This window comes from Mytilus californianus, unplaced genomic scaffold (assembly GCF_021869535.1).
Source record: "Mytilus californianus isolate M0D057914Y unplaced genomic scaffold, xbMytCali1.0.p SCAF_9, whole genome shotgun sequence".
In the NCBI taxonomy this organism is placed as follows: Eukaryota; Metazoa; Mollusca; class Bivalvia; order Mytilida; family Mytilidae; genus Mytilus; species Mytilus californianus.
The window spans coordinates 69850033-69877119 of NW_026262745.1; the positions used below are offsets into that span (position 1 = coordinate 69850033).

At 31.5% G+C, this 27087-nt stretch overlaps 1 protein-coding gene and 1 long non-coding RNA gene across 10 annotated transcripts in view; one reads left to right on the forward strand and one right to left on the reverse strand.

Moving 5' to 3' along the window:
- LOC127715157 (uncharacterized) overlaps nucleotides 1–27087 on the forward strand; it is a 112972-nt gene that overhangs the window by 62822 nt on the left and 23063 nt on the right. For 8 of the 9 annotated variants that reach the window (XM_052221182.1, XM_052221176.1, XM_052221178.1 and 5 more), the window contains exons 7-15: nucleotides 591–716; nucleotides 6442–6549; nucleotides 13085–13216; nucleotides 13684–13803; nucleotides 15651–15784; nucleotides 17174–17393; nucleotides 17897–17974; nucleotides 19746–19850; nucleotides 20631–20766. In XM_052221182.1, the coding sequence (XP_052077142.1) occupies nucleotides 591–716; nucleotides 6442–6549; nucleotides 13085–13216; nucleotides 13684–13803; nucleotides 15651–15784; nucleotides 17174–17393; nucleotides 17897–17974; nucleotides 19746–19850; nucleotides 20631–20766 (1159 nt within the window). Of the gene's footprint in view, nucleotides 1–590; nucleotides 852–6441; nucleotides 6550–13084; nucleotides 13217–13683; nucleotides 13804–15650; nucleotides 15785–17173; nucleotides 17394–17896; nucleotides 17975–19745; nucleotides 19851–20630; nucleotides 20767–27087 lie in introns of those variants that run through there. The other variant, XM_052221184.1, reaches the window with a different exon arrangement.
- The window catches only part of LOC127715199 (uncharacterized), a 507760-nt gene that overhangs the window by 38269 nt on the left and 442404 nt on the right, over nucleotides 1–27087 (reverse strand). The window lies entirely within an intron of this gene.

Here is a 27087-nt window from a genome sequence, read left to right on the forward strand (position 1 = left end):
GACTGGTTAAGTTTTGCTGTAGGGTCCAGATCTAAACATCTACAAGTCATAGAGGAAGGATATTTTGTTGGATCAATGACCTACATTTCATGCAAGAGTGATTCTGTTAATGGATGTTTAGAATTGATCAGATCTAGCAGATGGATTAAGAGGCAGTTAGAATTTGGGGAGGGGAATCTAAGGGATGCAAGTGTATATCCCCCCAAAATTGAGGAAATGAATATTATTCATTACGGGTATTATACACCCCTAATCATCAATGGTTAATTTGCCCCTCAGCTATTTTATAGTTAAATACAAGAAAAATATTAACTGTTATTAATTGTGGCTCCATTTCTTTGTTTACATGTATGTTTACCGGCCATAAAATTGTTAATTAAAACACAACAATGATTTAAATCATTCAAACCTGGTAATTAAAGGAATTTTAGTAATTAGAATACTTCAAAAACAAACTTGGAGGTGATTTGTCTAATTTGATATTTTTAAATTGCAGATAACATCTTTAGAATAAAAAAAAAGAGGTATTGTGTTATATTGGCAAATCAGCAAATATGTCCAGTTATCAAATTATTGTCTTTATTTTTCAGTCCATTAGGAAATCTGCCTTGTTAACAGCTGCCAAAAAAGCAAAGTTGAAGAATAACCCGTCACGAGTTCGGTTTGCCGAATGTGTTACTGTGAACATGGTCAATGGCGGTTCACCGCCACAACATGTGAGTTTGAATATAATCTGGATTTATTGTTTTCTGCATATCGGATGTTGTTAAAATATGTCAAGTTTTTATGAAATAGATTTTCATGAATCTGTTGATATTTTTGGTTGGGATTTATTCTATGAGAAAGCGGCAGTAAGTATTATATGTTATATGCAGTATTTTGAGGTCAAATATTTACTTTGACCTGAGAGTTTGGAGGTTATACTGACATTGTGCCTCTCATGACCCAGTAGCTCATTCCTGCACCATTCCTCTTATGATAAAGAACCCATTTATTAAAATCAAAACTGTTTTCTAATATTTACATGATAGTTAAGATATTAATGCATGGACTGATTTTCTCATTTGACTCTTAAAGTATACTTTTTGTGCTATTGTAAAGACGTCTATGACATAAAACTTTGGTATTTGCAGCTAGTGAAGTCCAGAAGGATCATATGAGATTTGGAAATTTAATATCTGAAATTCAATATTTGCAATTTAATATAAGAAATTTGATATTCGAAATTCAATATCTGTTAAACGTCCGATATTTAATCTCAAATGCAATTAGTAATATTCCTTATTGAATATATTTCTTTGGAAAAGTGAAGCTTTCTGGACATGGTCTTTAATTACATAAGACTTTGTTTTATCTTATTACATACTTGTCTAAAAGCCTTGTTTACAAGTGGGTCTCATTGGGGTCTAAGCGTGTCTCGGGATTGACGATTTTTTGTAAGCGTGACACGTGAAAGTCAAATTATTGTGGCGTGAAAACAAGAAATGAAGTATAGGGGGACACAAGAAATTATATAAAAATGAGAATTGCTTACGTACATAGTGTAAGCGGGATACGGGAATCTGACAAAACAGTAAGGGGGATCCGTGATCAGAACCCCCCCAATGAGACCCCCTTACAACTATTTGTAAAATAGGAGACTAGAAATTACTCTTTTGTATGTATTCACAATGAACAAGATGGACATTTGTGTGCGTGTTTCCTTTCCAATTCTTTTATCAAAAAGTAGACCAAAAGAATTAACATTTCCAACATACAACATATTTACATTGGTTGTGACATGAATATTTCAATTTCTCTTCAGAAAAACCCAAAAAAATTCCAAGGCAAATAAAGGAATATCTCAAAATTTTCAAAATTACAAATGTTATGTACATTACATTTTACTAGGCTTGTTGTTTTAAGGGAGAAGCAAAACTAATAAGTCGAATTTGTTAGTTGCAAGTATCAGAAAAACATAAAAAAAAATAAAGTTTGCCTCAAAATTTTCAAAATTACAAATCTTTTTGACACTACATATTACTAAGCTTTTTGTTTTAAGGAGAAACAAAATCAATGAGATGGATGCAAGTAATTTTAATTTTGGATGGCGATAAACTCTGGAATGATTAAGTGATAGAATGGTGCTGGTTGATATCAAATTACAGCAGCAAATTAATTAGGGCCCCCCCGAATGGCGGACGCCCTATAGTGATCAGTCTGTCCGTCCGTCAGTAACAAATTGTGTCCGCTTTATATCTAGAGAACTGTTATGATTTCAAAGTTTATACTTGACATGTATATTAACCAACACCAGAGGGTGTGTCATAATGTATGTACAACTTCCTAGGTCAAAGGTCAAGGTCAAAAACTTTGGTTTTAGTTGACAACCCCATGTCCTGTGGTAAAGATCGTGTCTGCTCTATATCTTGAGAACCGTTATGATTTCAAAGTTTATACTTGACATGTATATAAACCAACACCAGAGGGTGTGTCATAATTTATGTACAACTTCCTAGGTCAAAGGTCAAGGTCAAAAACTTTGGTTTTAGTTGACAACCCTATGTCCTATGGTAAAGATCGTGTCCGCTCTATATCTTGAGAACCGTTATGATTTCAAAGTTTATATTTGACATGTAAATAAACCAACAACAGAGGGTGTGTCATAATTTATATATAACTTCCTAGGTCAAAGGTCAAGGTCAAAAACTTTGGTTTCAGTAGACAACCCCATGTCCAATGATCATGATGATAAAGATACAAATTATTTACCACACATTATTCACAGTGGGGCCCACAGAGATGGCTCCCATCTCAATGATATCTAGTTACCTCATATTTTGACAAAATCCCTAGGAAAAGTTATTTCTTTGAAAAAGGAATTCATGATAAAAATGTATAATTTCCTGTATACTAATGGGGAATAAAATGTGTGCTAAGTCAGCAAACTTTGTGTCGCTATATTGGAAATGTTCCATCTGACTGTTAAATGTATACACTAGTAAAGAAATCTATGGATTTTATGCAAATTTGGTGCCATATTTGGCAGAACTTATGCTTGGATAATCAAGAAAAAATTGCTCTTAATCTATATAATATCCCTGAATTAGAAAGATGAATTTTAATAGAGTAAAAGACCATAACATCAGGCAAACATTATATTTCAACCCTCTGTGGAATCCATTAAAATGATATTACTGTGAATTCAGAAATTATTGCGATGTTTTTATTATTGCGAAAAATGCGACGGGGTTATAATCGCAATAATTTAAACTCGCATTTTGAATTTTTTTTATATGAATTAAACAGGATTTTTCTCAATATCGCAAAAATTAAAATCGCATTTTAGTCTAAAATGACAAAATCGCAATAATAAATGCACGCAATAATTTCTAAATTTACAGTAGTAATTGAGATGACTTTTAAAAATAGAAAGTCTAATCTTTTTAGTAATTTTTAAAATATTCTCAATCGTTTTGCACTAGATGTTTTACAACTCCTGGTAGATTTAACAGACAAAGGTTTTATGCAGTTAGTGTTCTAGGAATAGCTTCCAATTTATAACAAGAAATATCTTAAAAAGTTAACAAGAAATTCATAAACAAGATAGCCATTTAGCATTTCTAACCAACTTTGGTAACTAAGGTTAGGGAATCTTACATTGATGTATGGTAAAGTGTAGAGATAAAAAACAAAGAACTATACGAAAATAAAGAGATGTGGTATTATCAAAGTATATTTGTTCAGCCTAACAGAAGTTCCACTGGAAACTTTGTTATAAACTATGCCATATCTGTTCCTGTTGTAACAGATATTATATAACCTTTATTCCGTAAGGAAAAAATACTGTAATGTTTGTTCCAGTGGAAATAATATTACAGTATAGTTTTTTACTTGAAACTTATATTATGAAGGAACTTCTATTTCATGACAGTATGATTGCCAATACAACAGCTATCCCCCAGATTCCAGAATTTGGTCCTCGGTAGATAGATGTATCACTGACATTTATACCCCATGTCTTTCTATTGAAATTACCCAGAAGTCCTTAGTATGACCTTGTTATGATGGTTGCTGGATAGAGTTCTGAGAATTGTAAAGTCATTTGTCATGACTATTTTGTCCTTCATCAATCCTTTATTGCAGGCTATGGATATTGAAGTAAAATGTCAACAGAAAATTATTTCCAATATGCACAAAATGTCATTGCCAGTTTTGTATAATATCTGTACCGGGATCATAGCGACATGGCTCCAGAAAATGTCATTTTATTCTCTGTATAATATTGAACTTCATTCTATATAATATGACTATATAATCAACTCAAATTACTCATGATATACATATAAAACATATTTGTACATTTTACGACAATTGATATATTACCTTTATTTGTACCAGCTTTAGAAACAGGAAGAAAAGTGAAGCTTGTCAAACTTTTCTCCTGTTTTGTAGCGATTACAAATTACAAATAATTTTTTTATTTTCCTTCAATGTACGAATAATGTTTTTATCCTGCAATCAAATATTTAGTCTCAAAAGTTCAGTTTCTTAATTCCAATTTGTTGTTTGATTATATTTTAAATTGAAATTAGTTAATTAAACACTGACCAAGAAGAGGACACCAAAATTAACTGTGACGTAAACAGTAATTTTCATATAACCCTTTGCTCAACATAGAGAAAGGTTACCAGGAGAATTTATTTGTATAATAATATCACTCAGAAAAACTAGTCAGCATCTCTTTGTAATAGATTTTGGTACATCTCATAATTAAGATTGCAAGGGTATCAACAATTACTTGTATATACATTATTGTTTGGGAGGTACCAATTTCTGTGGGATTTTGTGGTTGTCTCCACCCAAAAATTTTTAGCATTCGGGGAAAAACATATTTTCCCTTGTGTCCAAATGTGATATAATCTTTCAACTATGAATTTTAAACCTGACAAATCAAGAAAATTGATACCCACAAAGAAAAGTCCGCATGCAGTAATTTGTATATTCAGTGCAGACATTCTATATCTATAAATAGAATTTCATTGCCCTTAAAGAGTATCAAGAAGCCAAATAATCATTATCTGAAATCACAAATTTAAAATCCCACAACATATTAAATGATGTTTTTGCATAGCACAAACAATGATACCAAAACAGTAAAGAACTTCTATGGTGATTTGTATATCCAGTGCAGACAAACTATATCTATAGATAGAATTTCATTGCCCTAAAGAGTATTTATTCTGTGCCAAATAATCATTAAATGAATGTATCCTTTTATTGTAATGTCTTCTAATGAAAATATTTGTACTCATGTGATATTTATTGTGTTGGTAAAACAGATTGCAGACAATTCTTGATGTTGATTCATCAGATACTTATTTCAAAGCTCATAAAACCTGCAGATAGCAACTAATTCTGATGTGAAATGAGAGTGCTAATTAAAGTACATGGAAAAATATCCGTTAAACCTTTTTCAAATTACAGAAAATAAAATGTCCCATGCCTAGGATAAACAAAAAGATATTTTTGTTTATGCAGATAACACTGACATTAGTTTCTGATGAGATCCTTAGTTTTCTTGGTAAATAACAAAAGACTTAATTAGAGTATCATGCAAACTTGTAATATCTTGGATTGAATTTGGTACTGTCAATGTCCTGTGTCAAATATTTCATGAATAATCAGGAGGATAAGATGTTTATGTCCTATGAACATTTACTTGGTCCTCTTTATGTTCATGAACATATAAGGCACCAGTAAGGAACCTCCAACTAGATCTATCTTTTGCCATTCTCCCTGATTCCAAGTGTAACCATGTCTTTTTATGCCCCGCCGTAGCGGAGGGGGCATTTAGTTTTACCCTTGTCCGTCCGTCCTTCCGTACGTACGTCTGTCCCAAAATTGGTTTCTGTTTTCTAACTTAAGTTTGCCTCAACTCAATGTTATGAAACTTATACACAATGCTTATTGCCACAAAACACGGATCAAGTTTGAATTTTAGTGGTGTCACTTTTACCGTTCTGGAGTAATGCCCCTTTACAAATGAAAAAAATTACTGAATTTTTCGTTTCCGTTCCCTTACTGGAGTTTGCCTCTACCAAATGTCATGAAACTTATACACAATGCTTATTTCCAGAAAATTCAGATCAAGTAGAAATTTGGGTAGTGTCACTTTTTCCATTCGTGAGTTATGTACCTTTATAACGTTATTATGCAAGCGGGTGCGTCATCTGTGTCCCATGGACACATTCCCCATTTATTTTATCTCTGCATTTGGGTCTCTTTTTCATGTGTGTGAGGATGAGTCATCTAAGTAGTTCATTTACTGTACCACTAGCCTGTCAACACTGAGGTTGTGAGTTTGAACTCTGCACAATGTTTTCCCAGTCAACTCTTTAGTCATAAGAACATATAGTACAATACCAGAAATACATGTATGTTTTTAATTGTTTATTTCAGCCGTCCCATTTAGAGAGTTATGTGCCTTTCATGCCAAATGTATTGAAGGTGTTCCTGGAGAATGGACAGACAAAATCATTCAAATATGACAACAAAACCACAGTAAAGGTAAGATAGCTACAACATCATTTCCCTCCCTTCCACAGTGGGTTATTTCCCCTTTCGTCTATCATTTAGATAATTGAGGTGTTTTTTTTAAACCTTACACAGTAAATATATTGTAAATAGATATTCGCATTATCAAAGATGTTAATATTGCTGAACATGATGTACGATTTATTATAGTTGTAAGATTTTCATCTTCAAATAACGCCAAATTCTTTAAAAGAAACCGCCTCGGTGGTCTGGTGGCAGCGCATTTGCCTCGAGTGCAGGAGGGCAGGAGGGCAGGGTTTGAACCCCTTCCAAGTCGAACCAAAGACTTCAAAATTGGTTTTAGTTTAAACAGTATTTTATTCAAATTATTCAAAGTTGGTATCTCCTGCTTTCCACTAAGCACGCGGCATTAAGGAGTTAAGAGCAAAGACTGGTCTGCTAAGAGTCAGAATAATGTGTCTGGGTTGAAGGTGACATGTATTCCTGCGGACTATTACCTTGTGAACTAGCACTTTAAATATCCAGCTCAGTGTGTCAGTTTAGTACAAAGCGGGGTTAATATTCATATTACATTAACATGAACGTTAAGGAGCCATCCATCATCAAGTTCTTAAATTGGGACAAGGACCTTATAATGTTGGAGGTTAAACTAGTTTTGTCTGGGGTCTTGGTGGTCAAACTTGTCCAACTACAGTATCAGTAGCCTGTCAACACTGAGGTTGTAAGTTCAAACCCTGCTGTTGGCAGGTGTGTTTGATTCCAATCTTAATTGACTTAAGGATTGTCGGTTTTTCAGCCAAAGGTCAGTGATTCTCTCAAGGCCAGCTTCTTACACCAATAAAAACTGACCTCCACAAAATAGCCAATAGTGCTGAAAGTGGCATTAAACACCAATCAATCAATCAAAAATTGAATAATTTTCTCAGATTGCAGACATTTACTTGAACAGTCAGGGGACTTATTGAAATAAGTGATTTAAAAATCACTTATTCAGGTAGCAAATTCGAAGTTTTGTCACAAATTGTGATTTTGTAGTTTTACCAAAATTTTAAACACATAACTTTAGATAATATCTTTTCATTAGTAAAATTGAAAAAAATGAACTTTTTGCCTCTTTTAAGCATCAAGGTTTATGCCTTTGATGCAATCATTTAGCTGCAAATTCTATTTTACTTGAAAAAATGCTATAAAAATGGCTTTACATAATGAACTGATACTTTCTCAACAGATTTTTCCCAGCAGTGGGAGTATTTTTCCTGTAAAATTCAAGGTTTCATCTTATAGATTATGTAATAAAATTCTCTGTTCGCGATCAAAATTTCACTGTTTGGGGGTGTTGAAATTAGTGGGGGTCATTTAAATAATGATACTTAAAAAGAAGTGATTTTTTGGAAGGAAATTGAGGTATGATACTTGAACAAGTGATTTTTATGTCATTATCCTAGATTTAGTACAAGGTCATCACCTGACATGACCCGGTCATCCTATCAACACAGATGTTGGTTCTGATAATTTTAGCAACATAATTAGTTCCTGGATCATTAGTATTCTATATTTAAAGCTACAATAAAATTAAATCACTTAGTCTAGTGATTAATTTGTACTACTTAAATAGGTGATTATTAAAGAAAGACAACTCTTACTTCCAACCTTTATGTACATAATGTTACTTGAATCAGTGATTTAGAAAATCACTCATTTAAGTAAGTCTCCTGACTGTTGAAGCTTGAATTTAATATATACCGGTAAGCTATGGTTTCATGTGTGCCTGCAAGGGGAAATATAACCATTTAATTTTAAAAAGGCAATCTGTTTTTATAGGATTTCAATCCTTTAATTCAAAAATTGGATGTCAGTATTAAAAGATAGTTAATTACGTAAAATGCTGTTAACTCACAAATTAGTGTGAAAATGAACAAACTCTCTGTAAAATCAATAGGATGGCTGATACCATTTTTCAATTAAGTCAACAATGGGAGAGAAGTCATAATGTTTGAAAGTTTTATTCAAATACAAGATGGCCCACAGACCTAAATCTTTATAAAGAAAGTAGTTATAAATAGTTTATGCAATGCCTGCATTCATCATTCATCTTTTTTTTTTGCCTCCAGGTTAATTGTGTAATCTAAGATAATTTGATTTTGAATTTAAACATTTTTGTCTTACCTCAACAAAATAGCAGAGGTGAGACTGAGGCCTGCTGTTTCCAGCAATAATGATTAGGTTCTAAGTTAAGGTGAACCGCTAATGATAAGTCAATGATATTTTGGTATGCAGTTGTTACAGCATTGGAATATTTCTCATATCCACAGAAATAAATTGGCTCTCTGTCACTGTTCATTGACTTTGAAACTTTTTTTGCATAGTTTATTATGTCCCAGCCATAGTCAACATGGACATTAAGTGTTTCCCTTGACTGTCTGTCTTTCCGTCCATCCTAAGTTTCGTTTCCACATTCTTAACTTAAGTTTGTCTTTTTACAAATTTTATGAAACTCATGCACAATGCTAAGAACCACAACACGCAGACAGAGATCGAATTTGGATTGTGAGTCATTTACCGTTCTAGAGTTATGCCCTTTTTAACATGGAAAATTGCCAAAATTGAGGGGGGAATCATATCCTCAGACACATTCTTCTTTATTCATAATCTTTTAGCCTCTAATTAAAAAAGAAAGAAGCAGATACCTTTAATTTAATGCAATTAAATAAATAATATTAAAAGTAAAAAATTTTTGGAAATGAAAAATAGAGTACTGTTTGTCTCAATGTTTTTTCGAAAAACATTGAGACAGACAGTAAACTAATATCTTCTTGCTCCCCCTATGCGAAAAATTTATCTTAACTTGGCATGCACTTTTATCACACAAATCTCTGCTGTTAACCCTAGTCTTTACTAGAGTAAATTATTGTCTGGCCATCATCCTAGGAAATTGGACCATTAAGTGTCGCCATCTTGTAACAATTAACTGAGATTGTGTATCCATTGGAAATTTTTTATGTCTCTTCCGCAATTTAGCTGAAAGTGTGGAGCAATAAACGTCATAACAGACAGATTCTGTTACTGAAAGTCCTAATTAAGTATTATATCCAGTAATTCGGTTAGTCTTTTATTTACTGTCGACAGAAAATTGAATTTACGTCACACATCAATGATTGAATATCATGTAAATAGATGTTCTGAAGGCTATGATAGTCAGATTTGAAAATTGTTTAATGTTGACGAAATCAGATTATCCCTTGTAGTGACTGATGTCATAGAGAACCGTAATATTGAATTACCTATTGACATATTATCACTGTCCAATGTCTGGCTGTTGGAATCTGTGTTGACATAAACGGATGCTGTTTGTAAAGCTATTTATTAGAATTTCTTGTCCGTCTGTTTCCGCAAACACAAGTCGTATAGAAGATCTACTCAACTTATTACCGTTCTCAGACTTAACATAGCTAGAATTCTGTTTGTCAGTGCTTTATTGTTTGTTGTGATAATGTTAAGATATTTGTTCAGCTTTCATCCAAGGAAATTGGGCCGTTTTTTATGCCTCTTCTGCAATTTAGCCAAAAGTGTGGAGCAATAAACGTCATAAAACAGACAGATTCTGTTACTGACAGTCCTTGTTAAGTATTTTATCCAGTAATTCTGTTAGTCTTTTATTTACTGTCGACAGAAAATTGACTTTACGTCTCACATCAGTGATTGAATATCATGTAAATAGATGATGTTCTGAAGGCTATGATAGTCAGAATTGAAAATTGTTTAATGTTGAACAAATCAGATTATCCCTTGTAAGTGACTGATGTCATCGAGAACCGTAATATTAAATTACCTTCTGACATATTATCACTGTCCAATGTCTGGCTGTTGGAATCAGTGTTGACATAAACAGATGCTGTTTGTAAAGCTATTTATTAGAATTTTTTGTCCGTCTGTTTCCGCAAACACAAGTCGTATAGAAGATCTACTCAACTTATTACCGTTCTCAGACTTAACATAGCTAGAATTCTGTTTGTCAGTGCTTTATTGTTTGTTGTGATAATGTTAAGATATTTGTTCAGCTTTCATCCAAGGAAATTGGGCCGTTTTGTATGCCTCTTCTGCAATTTAGCCAAAAGTGTGGAGCAATAAACGTCATAAAACAGACAGATTCTGTTACTGACAGTCCTTGTTAAGTATTTTATCCAGTAATTCTGTTAGTCTTTTATTTACTGTCGACAGAAAATTGAATTTACGTCTCACATCAGTGATTGAATATCATGTAAATAGATGATGTTCTGAAGGCTATGATAGTCAGAATTGAAAATTGTTTAATGTTGAACAAATCAGATTATCCCTTGTAAGTGACGAGTGTCATCGAGAACTATAATATTGAATTACCTTCTGACATATTATCACTGTCCAATGTCTGGCTGTTGGAATCAGTGTTGACATAAACAGATGCTGTTTGTAAAGCTATTTATTAGAATTTCTTGTCCGTCTGTTTCCGCAAATCCAAGTCGTATAGAAGATCTACTCAACTTATAACCGTTCTCAGACTTAACATAGTTAGAATTCTGTTTGTCAGTGCTTTTTGCTTGTTTTTATTGTTAGGACATTTGTTCGCTTGTTCATGCTTCCCTACGAAAATTGAATGTTCCAGACGGCTTTCCTCTTTTATTGATTTGACCATGTATATTACACCAGTTGAGAAATCAGATTTTCTTTTCACAGTAGAGACCATTCATGTTACTTTTTCTTGTGATTTCGGTTACACTTGAATTTTATCGAGATGTATTAAAAAAAGAGATATGACATGGGAATCAAAAACTGTCTTGTTTTCAAGGTCACAGGTTATTGTGTGAATTTATTGGAGATTAACTTTTACCCAAATTTGATTGCAAAGAACAAGACCTTACTAGATTTCTGGGGCCTTTTAAAAAAAGCGTAATTTTTGGAAATGTTTTGTTACTAGACACTACTTTTTGAGCTATAAATTAAATCAGACAAATTGCTGGTGGACAATTTGACTTTGGGTGGAATAGACCCTGGATTTTTATGTTACATGTTCAAGGGTTAAGGTCAGCACTTTATTTTTTTTCATTATATAACACATATTCTCAGGTGTTTTTACAGTCATTTTCACTAAAAAAAAAAAAGAAAAAAAATCTCTGTTGAGATTGCAACTCTGCTTAAGCACACATGATGCTACTATAATTTCGATTTATTTAAATGATTTTTGGGTCTGCAAAGCAAACATGGGCTTTGCCATAAATATGAGGAAGGGATGATAGCTAAGGTATAAGTTTGTGATCATCACTTTTTGTATTCTAGTCCATGGTAGACATTAGAATCAATAATTCAGCTTCTTTTCCATAGAAGAAAGTATGGTTTTTAATGATAACCCCTCTTTGTATTAAAGAACTCGGCTTCCATTCTTTTATTCTGCTTGATTGATGAATTATATTAATGAATCCGACATTTCTTTCTATCCATATTTTGATGATTGTACTTAATAATTTTATAGATATTTCCGAAGGCCATACAGGCAAGAAATTGTCATAATTTATATATGCTTGATTACACAATCAACTTTCATAGTCCTGATGGAATGAACGTCTTATAATAATATCAATCTTTGAAGGAAATTGACGATCGGAAATCATATATACAAAAGAGGGATTGATTGATGTTGAATGACATTTTGTACTCTTCTAATTTTGTTATCATCATGTAGATTAAATTTATTCTCATACTTTTATATCTTGATGAGTTTTTCGGAAGAAAAACATGGTCAGGAAAGAGTATGGACTGTCAGTTTAGATTGAAGATATTCAATAGTTTTATGCTTACACATATTAATCTTTCCGTTATTAGATGGATTGTTTCCTCTCGTATAAACCTTTATAAGGTTAAAGGTTAAAAGTTATGTTACTCGATCAGCTGAGGTTCTTCTCTGATCAATGAATATTTGGTATTATTTTGTTAGAAAAGATATTTGTTTTGTCAGCAATATTAGAAAATGTGTACGTATTAAGGAATCTTTGATAGGTCTATACTTTATAGTTGTAAAATATAGCATTAAAATGAGCAACACAAGTTAAAGTAAGGATTCCTAATTTATGAATGCAAATTTTAAAATACAGTTTAATCTTTTGAATTCTATCTTTATAATACAAAAGGTTGTGTTCATCTTAGACAGGTGAATGATCACTGTAGACAGTTTTAGTTTTTTGAAAACAATTAAATTTCTATGCAATTATGTTTAAGCATTGTTAAACTTGAAATCTATTAGGTTTTTCTCAACATAGAAAAGTATGAACTCGTAATATAATAGGATGTTCCTTAATATGCAAAAAAATTTGAAAGGATATCAAGTCGCTAATTTTTACATCATTTGGTCTCTGGTGATAAGTTGTCTCATTGGCAATCATACTACATCTTCTTATTTTTATACAGTATGGACAAAAAAAAATATGATTTCTTTGCAATGGTGATTGCTAATTTCAAACAAACTTATTGTTATGTATTATTCAACTTTTACCTAATTATCTCCCCTGTTCTATTCCAGGATGTGGTATATTCGTTGCAAGAAAAGCTGAGTATAAAGAAAATCCAACATTTTAACTTGGTGCTATTAAACATTAAAAGTCATATGCCAAATCGTGTTACACTGCTTCAAGAACATGAAACATTAGCTGAGGTAAGTTATTTATAGATTTCACTACCATACAATGTTAACCCTCCCCAATTATTCTAATGTGTTGTCAGAAACTCACTTTGTGATAGTAAAATAAATGATTGATGTCTGCAAATCTAAAGATGTCACTACCATACTTGTAAACCCTCCCTAATTACTCTAATGTGTTGTCAGAAAACTCAATTTTGAATAGTTAATAAACGATTGATGTCTGCAATCTAAAGATTTCACTACCATCCTTGTACACCCTCCCCAATTACTCTATTGTGTTGTTTGAAAACTCAGTTTGTGACAGTAAAAATAAATGAGTGTTGTCTGCAAACATAAAAATACAAGACAGCGATGTCTGAAATGACAGGGAAATGACCTCATGAATACTATTGAGTCAATTTACAAAACAAAATAAGAAAAAAAAAAACAACAAAAATAATTGTTTGAATAATGAAATGTTGCAAAACTTTATATTTTAGATTGCATCTAAACCTGGTGCTCGCCATTTTCGTTGCCTATTCCGTGTAATGTTTGTCCCTTGTGACCCCTATGACCTGCTGAAGGAAGACCCTGTAGCTTTTGAGTACTTCTATCTTCAGGTAAGTTACTTGTCTTGCTTTTCAGGTCTGACAAGAAGGTTGTAACTGATTTAGGCAATAGTAAGGACATATGAGTAAGGAATTATAAAATTTCATATTTGGACATATCAGTGTATCCCAAACTCTGTCTGACCGACAAAATGTCAGACAAAAAGTCATTTGGTCAGACAAAAATTTTCAGACTTTTTGTTGAAAATATAGAAGAAAAACATCAAATTTCTTTTTCGGTCAGACAAACCCTAAAACAGTTTGGCACAGACTGCATATACAACTCAAGTTCTGCATTAAAACAATCTTTTATTTTGGCCAACTCCCTGACCTCGTGCAAAGCAACAAAAATATACAGACAGAGAACTGCACTATAAGACTGTTTAGATGTTGGGAGTTGTCATGAATCATTTGAAAAAAGGATGTTAATGAGATAAAAAATATATGTAGAAGTGGAAAATTTTGTCAATTTTTAGGATGATAAGATCTTTTAAAGAATATTTTTGCAAGTAGTGTTAACAAAAAAATTCCTGAAAGATGAACTTTTATCATGATAATAGATAAAATCATTATATTAACAAGAACTGCAAACTGATGAAAATCATTTAGAAATAAAACTGTGTAGACAGAAATGTAAAGCAATTAAATCAGATTTAAATGCAAAATTTCACTGGAATTTTCACAAAAAATTTCCATTTAAAGCAGTTTTAGATCAAAACAAATACAATTCAGACAGTCATTTACAACTTTGGCATGTCAAAGCTGACAATTTCAGAAAACGATGTGTTATGCAAATTTCAACAATAAGTAAATTGATTGAGAAGAAAATGGATTTGTTCTAAGGCCATTTGACTTTTAATATGCATTTGTTCACAGTGCAAAAATTTATTCTGGTAATTTGATTTCAAAACTAATTTTTGAAGGCTGTTTTTTTTAGTTATCTAAAACTATGAGAACTTGACACATTCAATCTAAAAATGAAATTAAACAGGGGGAAAATAAAATTCGTGCTATTTCAAACTTGAAGAATATTATTGGTTTTATAATTGGAAAATATTTTAAAACAATGGAATTGTGTATTGATAATTTAGTTAAATGAAATTTTTCAAAAAGAATTATTTTTTTATCAACAACATTTCAAGGACTTATTTCATGCTGTTTCTTAAAACCAACCAAAAGCAATCTAAATTTTACTAATATTGCATATTATAAAGTGGAATTTCACCAGGTTGTATTTTATATCTGTCACAGATAGACATGAAAATATATGACTAAAAAATGGGTATAACTGAAGGGGGGTTGGGGGTGTTCTTTAATATTTAAGACAATTTTTCTCTATTCTTTATTATACCACCGCTTTAAAAAAGTTGGGGTATACTGTTTTACCTCTGTCTGTCTGTCCGTCCATCTGTCCCATGAATATTTTTCGTCGCATCTTTCTCAGGAACTACATCATAAGGATTTCTGAAATTTGGTTTCAGGGTTTATAAGTCAGCTATACTGTGTGATGCGTTTTCAGATTCATCACTCAACAACTTCCTGTTTACCGAACACTTACATATTTTTACACTACTGAAATTATCCAGTTGCAGCGGGGGTATCATCAGGGAGCAGTAGCTCGCAGTTTCACTTGTTTATTTTGACTCATAGTCTCTATTCCATTATTCTTGTTTCTTTATTTATTCGCCTATATTTGTAATTTCTTTAAATGTTTTGCATTTTATTCTCCCGTTATTCTCTATTCTGAAAACCCCATCTAGACCCTTATAACTTTCAAAGTTTAGATGTGAATTAACCAAAAAAAAAATATATAAAAGACAAATATTTTGGATTTAATCATGATTTTCCTATTTTTTCAGTGTTGCAATGATGTTGTTAACGACAGATTCCCTGATCTGAAGGGCGATACCATTTTAAAACTGGCAGCTTTACAGATCCAACAACATGCCATGTCAAGCAATGCATCTGGAAAAATCAATCTAAAAGCGATTGAGTAAGTGACAGGCTTTTATATCATAAAAACTTGTTTAGATTGAAACATTTTTTGCCATTGCATATAATGAAATGAAATAAACACTTTATAAGTTTTGTGCATCCGAAGCGCCATTCTGTCTTTCTGGAACGCTCACACCCAAATATTTGAAAGCCAGGAGAGTGTAAATACATAGTAACATAAGGCCCTAAAGGACCTGAACAGAATAGCCAATTTCATGTGAGGTCAACCTTGCCTTAGGGAGTTGGAACCTTGGAACAGAGAATTATTGTTAAATGTTCCAAAGCGCTGACTACTGAGGTGATGATATCCTTGGGGACAACAGTCCATCAGCATTGGTAGTCATCCAGTGCTTGTGAATGAAAAAAGAAACACTTAAAAATTTTGTATGTTTGAAGGGCTGTTCTGGATTTTCCTTCATCAGAAACGCTCAAAACAAAATATTTACTAGCTTCCAATCCAAGCAAATTAAAAAAGTGTTATGAGAACCATATATGTTTATTACTGATGTTATGTCACACAAAGTGCATTGTTGGAATAAAAAAATGCTTGAAATGAGACCATTGCATCTCTTTGCCGTAAATTGAATTAGGGAAATGTGGACGAGGGAAAGTGTTAGTAATTAAAACAGGGTTAGAGTAAATGAATTGGTATGAATAAAAGTGCAATAAATGTAGTGATTTATTTGAGCGGAGTTGCGTTGTACTTTTAAAACAATTAAATATTCATTTGGGAATAAATTAATGTGTGCAGTTTTTATGCTATTGTTGATTATCGTCTTTGCACTTTTCACGCAAACACAGATGCTTTTTTCCACATTTCTGTGTTTTAAATTAGCTGAGACTATTGAATAACAAAATGAAACTTCAGGAAAACATGTTGTTTTGTATTCAAATACCTACAAATGACAGCTGTCCTTTTTACAAAAGAAAACATACTTTTGGTACTGTGAAGTCATGAATTGTACTATGTCAGCAAGTATTTATTTAAATATAGCTATCACAATTACAACTCTCAAAAATTTGAATTTTAAATCAAAGAGAGGCAAAGGATACCAAAGGAACATTCAAACTCATAAGTCATAAATAATCTGATAATGCCACGGGTAAAAAAAGAAAAAGACCAACAGACAAACAACAGTACACAAAACAACATAGAAAATTAAAGACCAAGCAACATTAACCCCACCAAAAACTGGGGGTGATCTCAGGTGCTCCAGAAGGGTAATCTTACTAGATTATAAGAATCTGTAGTTGAATTATTTAAGAGGATTTTAGTAAATTTTGTGACTTGGAGGGAGGGGTTCAAAAATATCATTCATATACTTCTAATATATGTTGATAATGTTCAGTTGTATATTTTCCATAACAAATTTTTATTATATTTCAGGAAAGAATGTGGATTAGAAAAATTTGTACCTGTTTACGAGAGATCAACTATGAAGGGGAAAGATTTAAGAAAATTGCTGACTCAGCAGATGAAGATGAACCAAAATCTTACAGCACCAGGACAGAAACATTTAACAGCACTGCAAGCCAAACTACATTACATGAAAATTGTCAGTGAACAGAAAACATTCGGTAGTCGTGTGTTTATGGTAACTCTGCTGGTAGGTGTCTCAAAGTTTTATCGTCAAAATGAATATGAGAGACCGGCGTTCTAAATATTTGCTACTGATATTTTTCTGGCTATATTTGATTGAACGGAAACTTCAATGTTTAATTCGACAATTGACTAGTAATGGTGTTTGAAAAGTACTGAATTTCCTAAAAAGAAAAACTAAGTAAACTTTCTTGAAGTGAAGTATTTTTGGAGACATAAGTTACAGTCATCTTAGACTATTTTGGGTTATTTGAGCTAAACAGAAAACAAATTACTTGTTTTGAATAATAAGTGTTGGCTTCAGAACGTAACAAACATCTACAAAAACATGAATTTACATGAAATTATTTGAAAAACTATGCTAGAAATATTTTAACTCTAAATGATACTCTATACGCTTAAATTTTCTATTATTGAGGACAATATGTTGACCTTCAGATGAGCAATATCTTTTTTCATCCTTTATAAGGATATGTAATAATTATTTGTTTTGATGTTGGTGTATTTCAGGATAAGAAGACAGAAGCTATGGTACTTGTAGGACCAAAAGCTGGGATAAGTCTGATTACCAACATAAAAAATTACAGTGTAAGTGTACAATAAATTCATCATAGCGTTTATATACATTGACCGTTGTGAATTACTGAAGAGTATTTAAGTAATTACCTTTTTATTAATTAAAACATTACTTAATCAAATGCTACAGAAATTATTCTGCAAATAAATCAATGAATAATTTATTCTCATAAAAAGTATATTACAGAGAACATATGTTTACATATAACGTGAGAGTACCCAAATTGCACCTATTTTGACAGTTTTTTCACCTACGTTTATTTATGATCTGGACAAAAGTTTCCATTCTGTGTTTATTTTGTAGATGTATCCTTATTTACTATATAGTTCCATCAATTTAATTTTGAATCCACTCTTGAATCATAGAAAAATGGGTTTGAAGCGACCTCCAAACGATCCATGATTCTGTAATGAAGAGTACCCAAATTACATCCATGCTTAAATTCACATCCTTAAAAGTCGAATAATAGATATTTTGTTTTATTTCTTTAAATATTTAGAACAGTATGACGTTAGTCCATGCGTACTATTCATTTTTTAAGAAATGAATGCTTGTAACATATTTTATTTGCTAATTTTTAAAAGATGACTTTTTGTGGACGTCGCATGGCGACGTTTCCGTACATTTTACTTTTTCCAGTGAACACTTCATCTGTTTATATATACTGTGGACTTTTTGTGTATATTTAAATATATTTACCTATGTTGAAAGACGTGCATAGTGTCAAATCATAAAAATACAAATTGTTTAGTCTCTAGGAAAACTTGTAAGATTTCCTCTGCTATTTTCATTAAATAGGTGCAATTTGGGTACCGTGACGTTAAATGATATAAGCATATGTTACAATAAAGCATATGTAAACTAAGTACATAATAAACTCTAAATTTTTTAACAGGAGAAGAAAAAAAAAATTCAAATTTTTAAGGGTTTTAATTTTTTAGACAAAATTGGGGAAGCAGATTTTTTTTTATACATTATTGAAGTGGTTACATGACATAATACATTATATAGTTAAACGTTGTATTCGTCATCAATGTCAATCCAGTCAGAGATGACATAATATCTCATTTCTTGGCAAGTTGCACTTTCTCCTAGTCTCCATTGACAATGAGTGACTATTACATATAATTTCTAAGAACTGCATCTTTTAATATTATAGAAAGAGAAAGCCTTTGTAAAAACTTTTTGGACTATGGTTAGTTCATAATTTTAGTTATCAACTAGTAGCTTTACAGTAAGCTGAAAAACTATTCTGTATCACTCTTTTTTTTGAATTTGTAATTTAATCGTTGGTATTTGACCAAGTTTGCCTAATAATTGATGTCTACCAAAAATAAACAGTTAATTTCATCTATTTCAAAAGCAACTTTTTTGTTATTCTTCAAACTGTTTAAAAATTATGCAATTTTTAATGAAATAGTTAACTGTTAAAGTAAATTTAAAATAGATATTTAATTAAACTTATCTTAATTAAAATCAAAATGAAGAGCTACAGGACAATGGTGATTGTGTCATATGATTAATTGAGGATTAACTGCAAAATCAACTCAATTAAAAATGGCATACAGTAACTATTGTTCAGTTTTCATAAAAATATGTCATCCTTTGAATGACAGATTAAATATTTTACTTGTACATGTATTTAATTTACTTGATTGGCTGATTTTGAGAAGTCACAGAAACATCGAGTAGACAGAAACTGCCTTTCAGCATTTCCAAGCTTTGATTGTTAAATAATGTCATCAATTGAGATGTAGAGTAAATATTTTACTTGTATTTTAGCTGTCTTTGTTGGCTGATTTTGAGAAGTTAAAGAAAATGAAAGTAGCTAAAGAGAAAGAAAATATGCAAAAAGTGGAAATTTCACTGAGTGGAGATGAACAACAGGTAAGACTCATATTGAGATCATTTCAAAATATGTTATTTAAAAACAGTCAAATCTCTAAAAGTGTACTATTATTATTATTAGTTTGGAAAATACTAAAAAAAAATTGAAAAAGGGGGGTATTTTGGCAATATATATTTCTATCTTGCCATACCATGTCTTCTAAAGAGATGCAGGCTGTAATAAAGTTGGTCTGTCCTTGTGCTCACAACACAGGGATTAGGTTATTAGTTTTAAAAGAATTCAGCTAACTGTAAATTCAAAATTTTTTGCGTCCATTTATTTTTGGGATTTTTGAAGAAAGGACAAAATTATAAGATTAATGTGATTGCAGGAAATGCTGCATACAAATAATGCCATCAAAGTTTAAAGTGTGAGTTTTTATCTTTGCGATACCAATCTCTTGCAATTTTCACAGCAGTAAAAACAGTGCTAAAAATTCTGAATTTACAGTATATATAATAAACTTCAAAAGTTTACTTTTTAAAATGACATAATCTTTTGACCATATGTTTTGATCTAATGTAAATGTATCTTAAAAATGGATTTTTCCTGCTGTGGTTCATTTTTTATATCTCTGCTTTCTGTAGGAATTGCATTTGATAAATCTAATAACAAAAAAGAAAAAGAAACTCTCTATGACTTCATATTTCTAGTTCTTCAAATAATTAATGGATCATACTCATTGCCTTATTTTAAAAAAAATGTAGTTAAAACACCAAAAATCAATAAATTTAAACAAAACCTTTTAACATAAATTTTTTATGAAATATCTTTGCCAGACACTAAATATAGGACTGTTGAAGCAAGACACTCAGAACTTTGTCACAATGGTGGAAGGCTACTACAGAATATTTGTGGACCCTCAGAAAAGTTTGTCAGAGAAACCTGCCAGCAAACAAACTGCTGATCCTTTAGGTGAGTTATGTCCCTTGATGTATGTATGCTCTGTATCAGCCTCCTTTCTTCGGAGCACAACCATGGTTATGTTGTAAAGGAGGACATTGATGTGTTAAAGTTAAAGTTTAGAAGCACAATATCTTTTATATTTGGGGGCCTCGGTGGCCGAGTGGTCTAAGTAGTTACTACTGTAATCACTAGCCAATAAACACTGAGGTTGTGAGTTCGAACCCCGCTCGTGCGGGTGCACTCAACTCCAATTTAAATTGACTAGGATTGTCAGTTTTCCTATCGAAGGTCGTGGTTTTCTCCGGTCACTCCGGCTTCCTCTACCATTAAAAACTGGCCGCCACGAAATAGCCCAAAAGCGGTGCTTAAAAGTGGCGTTAAAACACCCAAAATCAATCAAAATCAAATCTTTTATATTTGACTGAGACATAAAAAGTTATATAGGAATAAAATTTACATACATGCAGAGTAACTCTTTGTTTGATTGTTTTTTCAATAGACAAGCAACTTAGATAAATAAAGCATCCTCTTAACTGGAGATAGAACATTTCACTTCAAACAATGTTGTTTTAGAAATTCATCCCTTTATTTCTATAGGAGATAGACTATGGATTTTTTAACTCTGTAATATCCCTAATTCTTTACTGCTGGACTTGCTAAGACTTGCTCATAGATTGAGTTTTAGCCATGCAAACAATTTAGGCATAGTACTAAGATAATATTGATAATTATTTAACAGCAAAATTACCCGAAAAATAGCGGAGATACAACACTTTAAAAATATTTTTCTCTGAATAATTAGATGAATAAGCCAATGGGAATGTGGAGATAGAAGAATGTAGTTCTGACAAAAACTTGTAGGTTGTAGAAATCTTGTATTATTGTTGTATAGGGAGATAGACCATTGCATTTGGATATCAATAAAGATATTTCCATTTTTATCAAAAGTAGACATATAACACTATAAGATTCACATGATGATTTGGCTACCCAATTCCCCAGCCTGGCTGTAACGTCTCACTCCAGAAAGTTGAATATAAAACATGCAACTATTACAGGGGGAAAATTCTCTGGTTTGTTCAACATCCCAAAGTAGCATCAATCCTGCATAAATTTAGTGAATTCTTCCAAATTTTGTTTTTATTTTTATGCTCCCGCCATAGCGAAAGTGGCATTGTATTACTCTTGTCCATCCGTCCTGTACGTCCCCAAAGTTGGTTCCTATTCTCTAACTTTAGTTTGTCTTTACCAAATGTTATAAAACTTATACACAGTACTTATTACCACAAAACACAGATCAAGTTCGAAATTGGATGGTATCACTTTTACTGTTCATGAGTTATGCCCCTTTATTAACATGAAAATTGCTGAATTTTTCGTTTCCATTCTCTAACTTTAGTTTGCCTCAAACTTATACACAATGCTAATTACACAAAACACAGATCAAGTCCGAAATTGGGTGGCATCACTTTTACCGTTCTTTGGTTATGCCCCTTTATAAATGGAAAAATTGCTAAATCTGTAGTTTCCGTTCTCTAACTTTAGTTTGCATCAACCAAATGTTATGAAACTTATACACAATGCTTATAATCACAAAACAGTCATAACTACGTGAATCCTGCATCTTTATGTGGAAATTGACTCATGCATATTTACAAGTGGGGGCGGCATCTGTGGCCCATAGACACATTCTCCATTTATTTTTAACAATGTTTATTGTATTCCTTGGAATTGTCTAGAAGAGATATTTAGAATCTTGAGAAAAAAAAACATGTTTGAAAAATTGCAAAATAATTGTATTTAATTGACAATTTGTCTATTGTCAAAGCCTGTATGCTGACCTCTAGATTGTCTGTTTAGGTTTAATTGTGTTGTTAATTGTCGCAATGCCATACACCCACACCTCTTTTATACATATTCAGAGAATTGAATAACTGACCAAAACTTATTTGATTATTTCAGCAATATAGCTTTCAAAATTGCAACCATCAGTTATATCTGATGAGATGTAAAGACAGTAGATATGTTTACGAAAGGAAATCATTGTAAACAAACATTAACAGATAAAAAAATGATTTATGATGAAATTTAGCTTCAAAGGAAATTATGGAAAATTTTTTTTTTTTTATGGAATATGAAAACTGCAGTCAAACCTACGAGCTTCTCTATTATTACCTATAGTACATACTATTTGTAGTGGTTAATCAGTTATGACTTAATTTTGTCAAACTGTTTGATGTTCTGCTGATATTGGTTATCTAATGGGATGATTTATTAATTTCTCCTGAAAAGAAAGTGCAAATTATATAATATAATAAATTTACCACAAATTGAATACATTTGAAATAGTAACAGGATTTGCTAAGATTTTGAGGTTATTTAGTTTGTATTGTGAATAGAAATAGCTTATTTTATTGTTTCGTGACATGCCGATTTTAAATAAAGCTTTTTGATTTGAATTGAGACATAGATCAAAACTTGTACTTTTATGCCCTATAATCAATTTTAGTTCCATTTTTAAGTTTTGAAATTGAAATTGGCATGTCTGCCCAGAAATAGAACTAAACGATTTATTTCAATTCCTATAAACTGTGATGAATAGGATTAGGTCTTGCTAATATGATTTTTTTTGTACTTTGATTTTATGAGATATAGAAAAAAATTCAATTTAGGTATTGATTTTTTTGTACTTAAAATTTTAAAAGATCATATTTTAGAGTGCATTCTTTTTTTTATGTATTATTGAAAAGTTGGAGGGGGGGAGGGTAATTAATTTGGAAAGAATATTTTTTTCTAGAAATTTTAGAAATTTTTTATGAGACTGAGTCTGACATACGGGAAATTAATTTTGTATGGCCTAATGGCTAACTTATGGTGTTGATTAAGTTGTATTTTCAAATTGTAAAAACAAGTTTTTCAAACAGATTTCATGTTTTAATTGCCATAATTAAGCAGATTTAAACAGATTAATGAAAATATCCTTAATCTCAATTAGTCAAAACGGACCATGTGTGGCCCACTTTTATAAGTATATGTAGAATAAGATGTCTTTAAACAAATAATATAATACCTAGCATGAAACTTAAAGTTATGTCAAACTTTTGTGAATAGTATTAAAGGTTTACAGTAAAAAGTTTGCATATAAGCATGCCAACTTTTACAAAGATGTTCCAATGAAAGGATGAAAGTTTTTTTTTCATAGGTACAATGTACTTGTCATTTAGTTGACAAATGGACCTTTTCTTTTAGTCACTTAATTGCGCATGTTACAAAATACTTAACCTTTAAAATCTTTATAGACTGATGAAAAAATAGCCATAAGATACCAAGGGGACATTCAAACTGCTGATGTGTGTCTTGTTTAGTTTTGCACATGTACTTATTTAATACTGTAACTTTACAGTACTGAAACTGTACCTTGATAATATAGTACTACCTTGATAATATAGTACTATCTAGTATTTACTGAATTATTGTACTATCTTAGTACCATATTTTGACAGTACTAGATTTGTTTGAAGTTCCAGGTTTGTACATCCCTATAGTAGTACAATGAAGGTACAATAAATATATAGTACTTATTATTTTACTAGAAGTTGATAGGAAATTTTACTAAAATTGTGATAATTCAAAAGGAGTGGATTGCTAAAAAATAGTTTTTGTACTAAAATGTACTACTTATTCAACTTGAAGTACACATCCAGTACTGTGAAATAAAGGTTTTGAAACAGTTCAATAATTCTGAAGTACTGTAAAAGTACTATATTATCTAGGTACATTTTCAGTACTTTATAGTTATAGTATGAAAAAAAGTACAAACTCAAAAAAATGTATGTAGGTTGTTGTCATTTTTTACACTCCCCCCTCGCCCCACCTCACACACACAGATTTAATGGTATAATGCAATTTATACCCCTACTTGAGGAGTGTTATAACCCCACACACACAGTGACTGGCATTATGTGACTGCCGTGACTTTATCCATCAGTCTGTTCTTCCAACCATCCTTTAATTGAGTTAAAACTTACTCAGCTTCTGTAATTATGGAATGATTTGATATTTGTTCAGGAACTTTATAATGTTGATTTGTATCCTGTAAGCAATTCGCCGTTTCAGAATCTAAGAATTCTGGGTAATATTTTCAAAAGTGTAAACCAAAACGTTGTGATTGGCTGACAGCATTCCAAGCAATTGGAATTTAACCAATGACGTGATGGTATTTTCATTTTAGGGTACGAACAATGAAATTACCAAAAATCATTTAGATTCAGAAACGGTGAATTTTCATATCAGTTTTGCAGTTACTTCCTATTTGCCGATGAATATTTCAAATATTTGACAAACCTACTGGGAATGAATTTTTGGTTAATGTCCAAAAATGTGTTTTCTTCTGAAAGCAGCAAAATTGATTTTTTTTCAATGATGATGGATTAGGTTTCAATTGTTTTGTCTTCTGAATGAGGTAAACTTGTGATTTTGTTAATTATGATGGAGAAGAAGGTTTCATGTTTTAATATCAATTTACAGAATATGAAATTGGGTAGTTCATCATGCACACTTTATGTATGTTGTAATTCTGATGTAACATTAGTTTCAGTTATAATTTTGATGAAAATATGAATTTTTTAAATTACATGACAATTCAGAAGACTGTTTATTTGATTAAATTTCACAATTATTTTGTTACAACATTAATTTCATTTTGTATGCTTAGATTATTAGCAATTTTAGTTGTTTGTTTTTATGGAATTCTCAAAATTCTTGTAATTGGATTTGATAATGGACGATCGTGAAGAAAATTGAAATTTCAGTTCCGTATAAAATGTGTTACTTGCTGTAATACAGCGTGCAATAACTCCTACATTTCCAATTATATTGAATTACAATCATTTTATCGCTGAATGAAAAATTGGGTATTTTTGTTTTTGATAATAAATATTACTAAATTGGAATATTTGGTAATGGATGAAGAAACGATCGGTAGGTTATAGATAAATCCATCAATTTAGATATATTATTGATAAAACTTATTATTATCTTGCTCTAAAAGAGCTATAAATTATTTCCAGTATTTGTATTTCATCTCGTCTTGTTTGTTCAGTGACTGTAAATTCAGAAATTATTGCGAAAAATGTGACAGGGTTATAATCGCAATAATTTGAACTCGCATTTTTGAATTTAAACAGGATTTTTCCCAATATCGCAAAAATTAAAATCGCATTTTAGTCTAAAATGACAAAATCGCAATAATAAATGCACGCAATAATTTCTGAATTGACAGTACTCAACTGATGAAAGGTCTATCATAGTAATGAAATTGAACCACTGCCTGTAAGTCAGTGTGTTTTTGCTGTTATTTATTATACTAGAATCTTTACCATGGCCTTGACCTAAATAGAAAAGGTCAGTTTGAATTGTATGCTCTTTACCTACCTACAAAACACTGCCTGTTACTTGGCATGTTTTTGCTATGATTTATTATACTGGAATCTTTACAATGGCCTTGACCTAAATAGAAACGGTCAGTTTGAATTGTATGCCCTTTACATGCACCTACAAAAAAAATCAGCAATGTCCAAAATATTTTATAGACTTTTATTTATCATGTAAAATGTTTAATTCCAAAGTCTGCAATTTAAATTCCAATTTAAGATTCAGAAGCAGATTTAGGAAAGGGCTAGCTACATTTATGGTTAATTCATAGATTGTTTACTTGTCCACCTGCTAATTAAGGTTGTCTCCTTGTTGCTCCTCCTCCTTTTTCAAAATCCTGTATCCACCATCTAGGTGATACTGAATTGCTTCTTGAAATATTAAAATATTTCACCCCTTTTATTTTTCATGTTAAAACAAGGAATTATTTGAATCTGGAATAATTTTGAGTTCTGGGATATTTGTTAGAAATGTATGAAGAAACTAACACAATTTTGGAGGGTTAGCCATGCATGCATGGCTAAGGGGGGTTTGTTAGTTTATACTGAAATATCGGTAAAAGTAATGTGAACCTTGGCTATGCACGCATGGCTAACCCTATTTAGTTTGGTTAGTTTTCATCATACATATTTATTAATTTTCCAGATTCAAATATTTCCTTGTTTTAGACAACTAATTCAGGAATTGACTGTGAGTCAACAGATAATTGAAAACCAGGATAACGCAAGTGCATTTTAGATACAAATATCTTTTTTTGACTTGAGATAAGATTTGTAGGTCAGAATTGATTTTTAACTTAGCTGTCAGAATGTAAATAAAGCATTGAATAGCTGTCATAGATTGCAGAAAAATTCTGATTTCTCATCAAAAATGCATTGATCTGTCTAAATGGGCCTT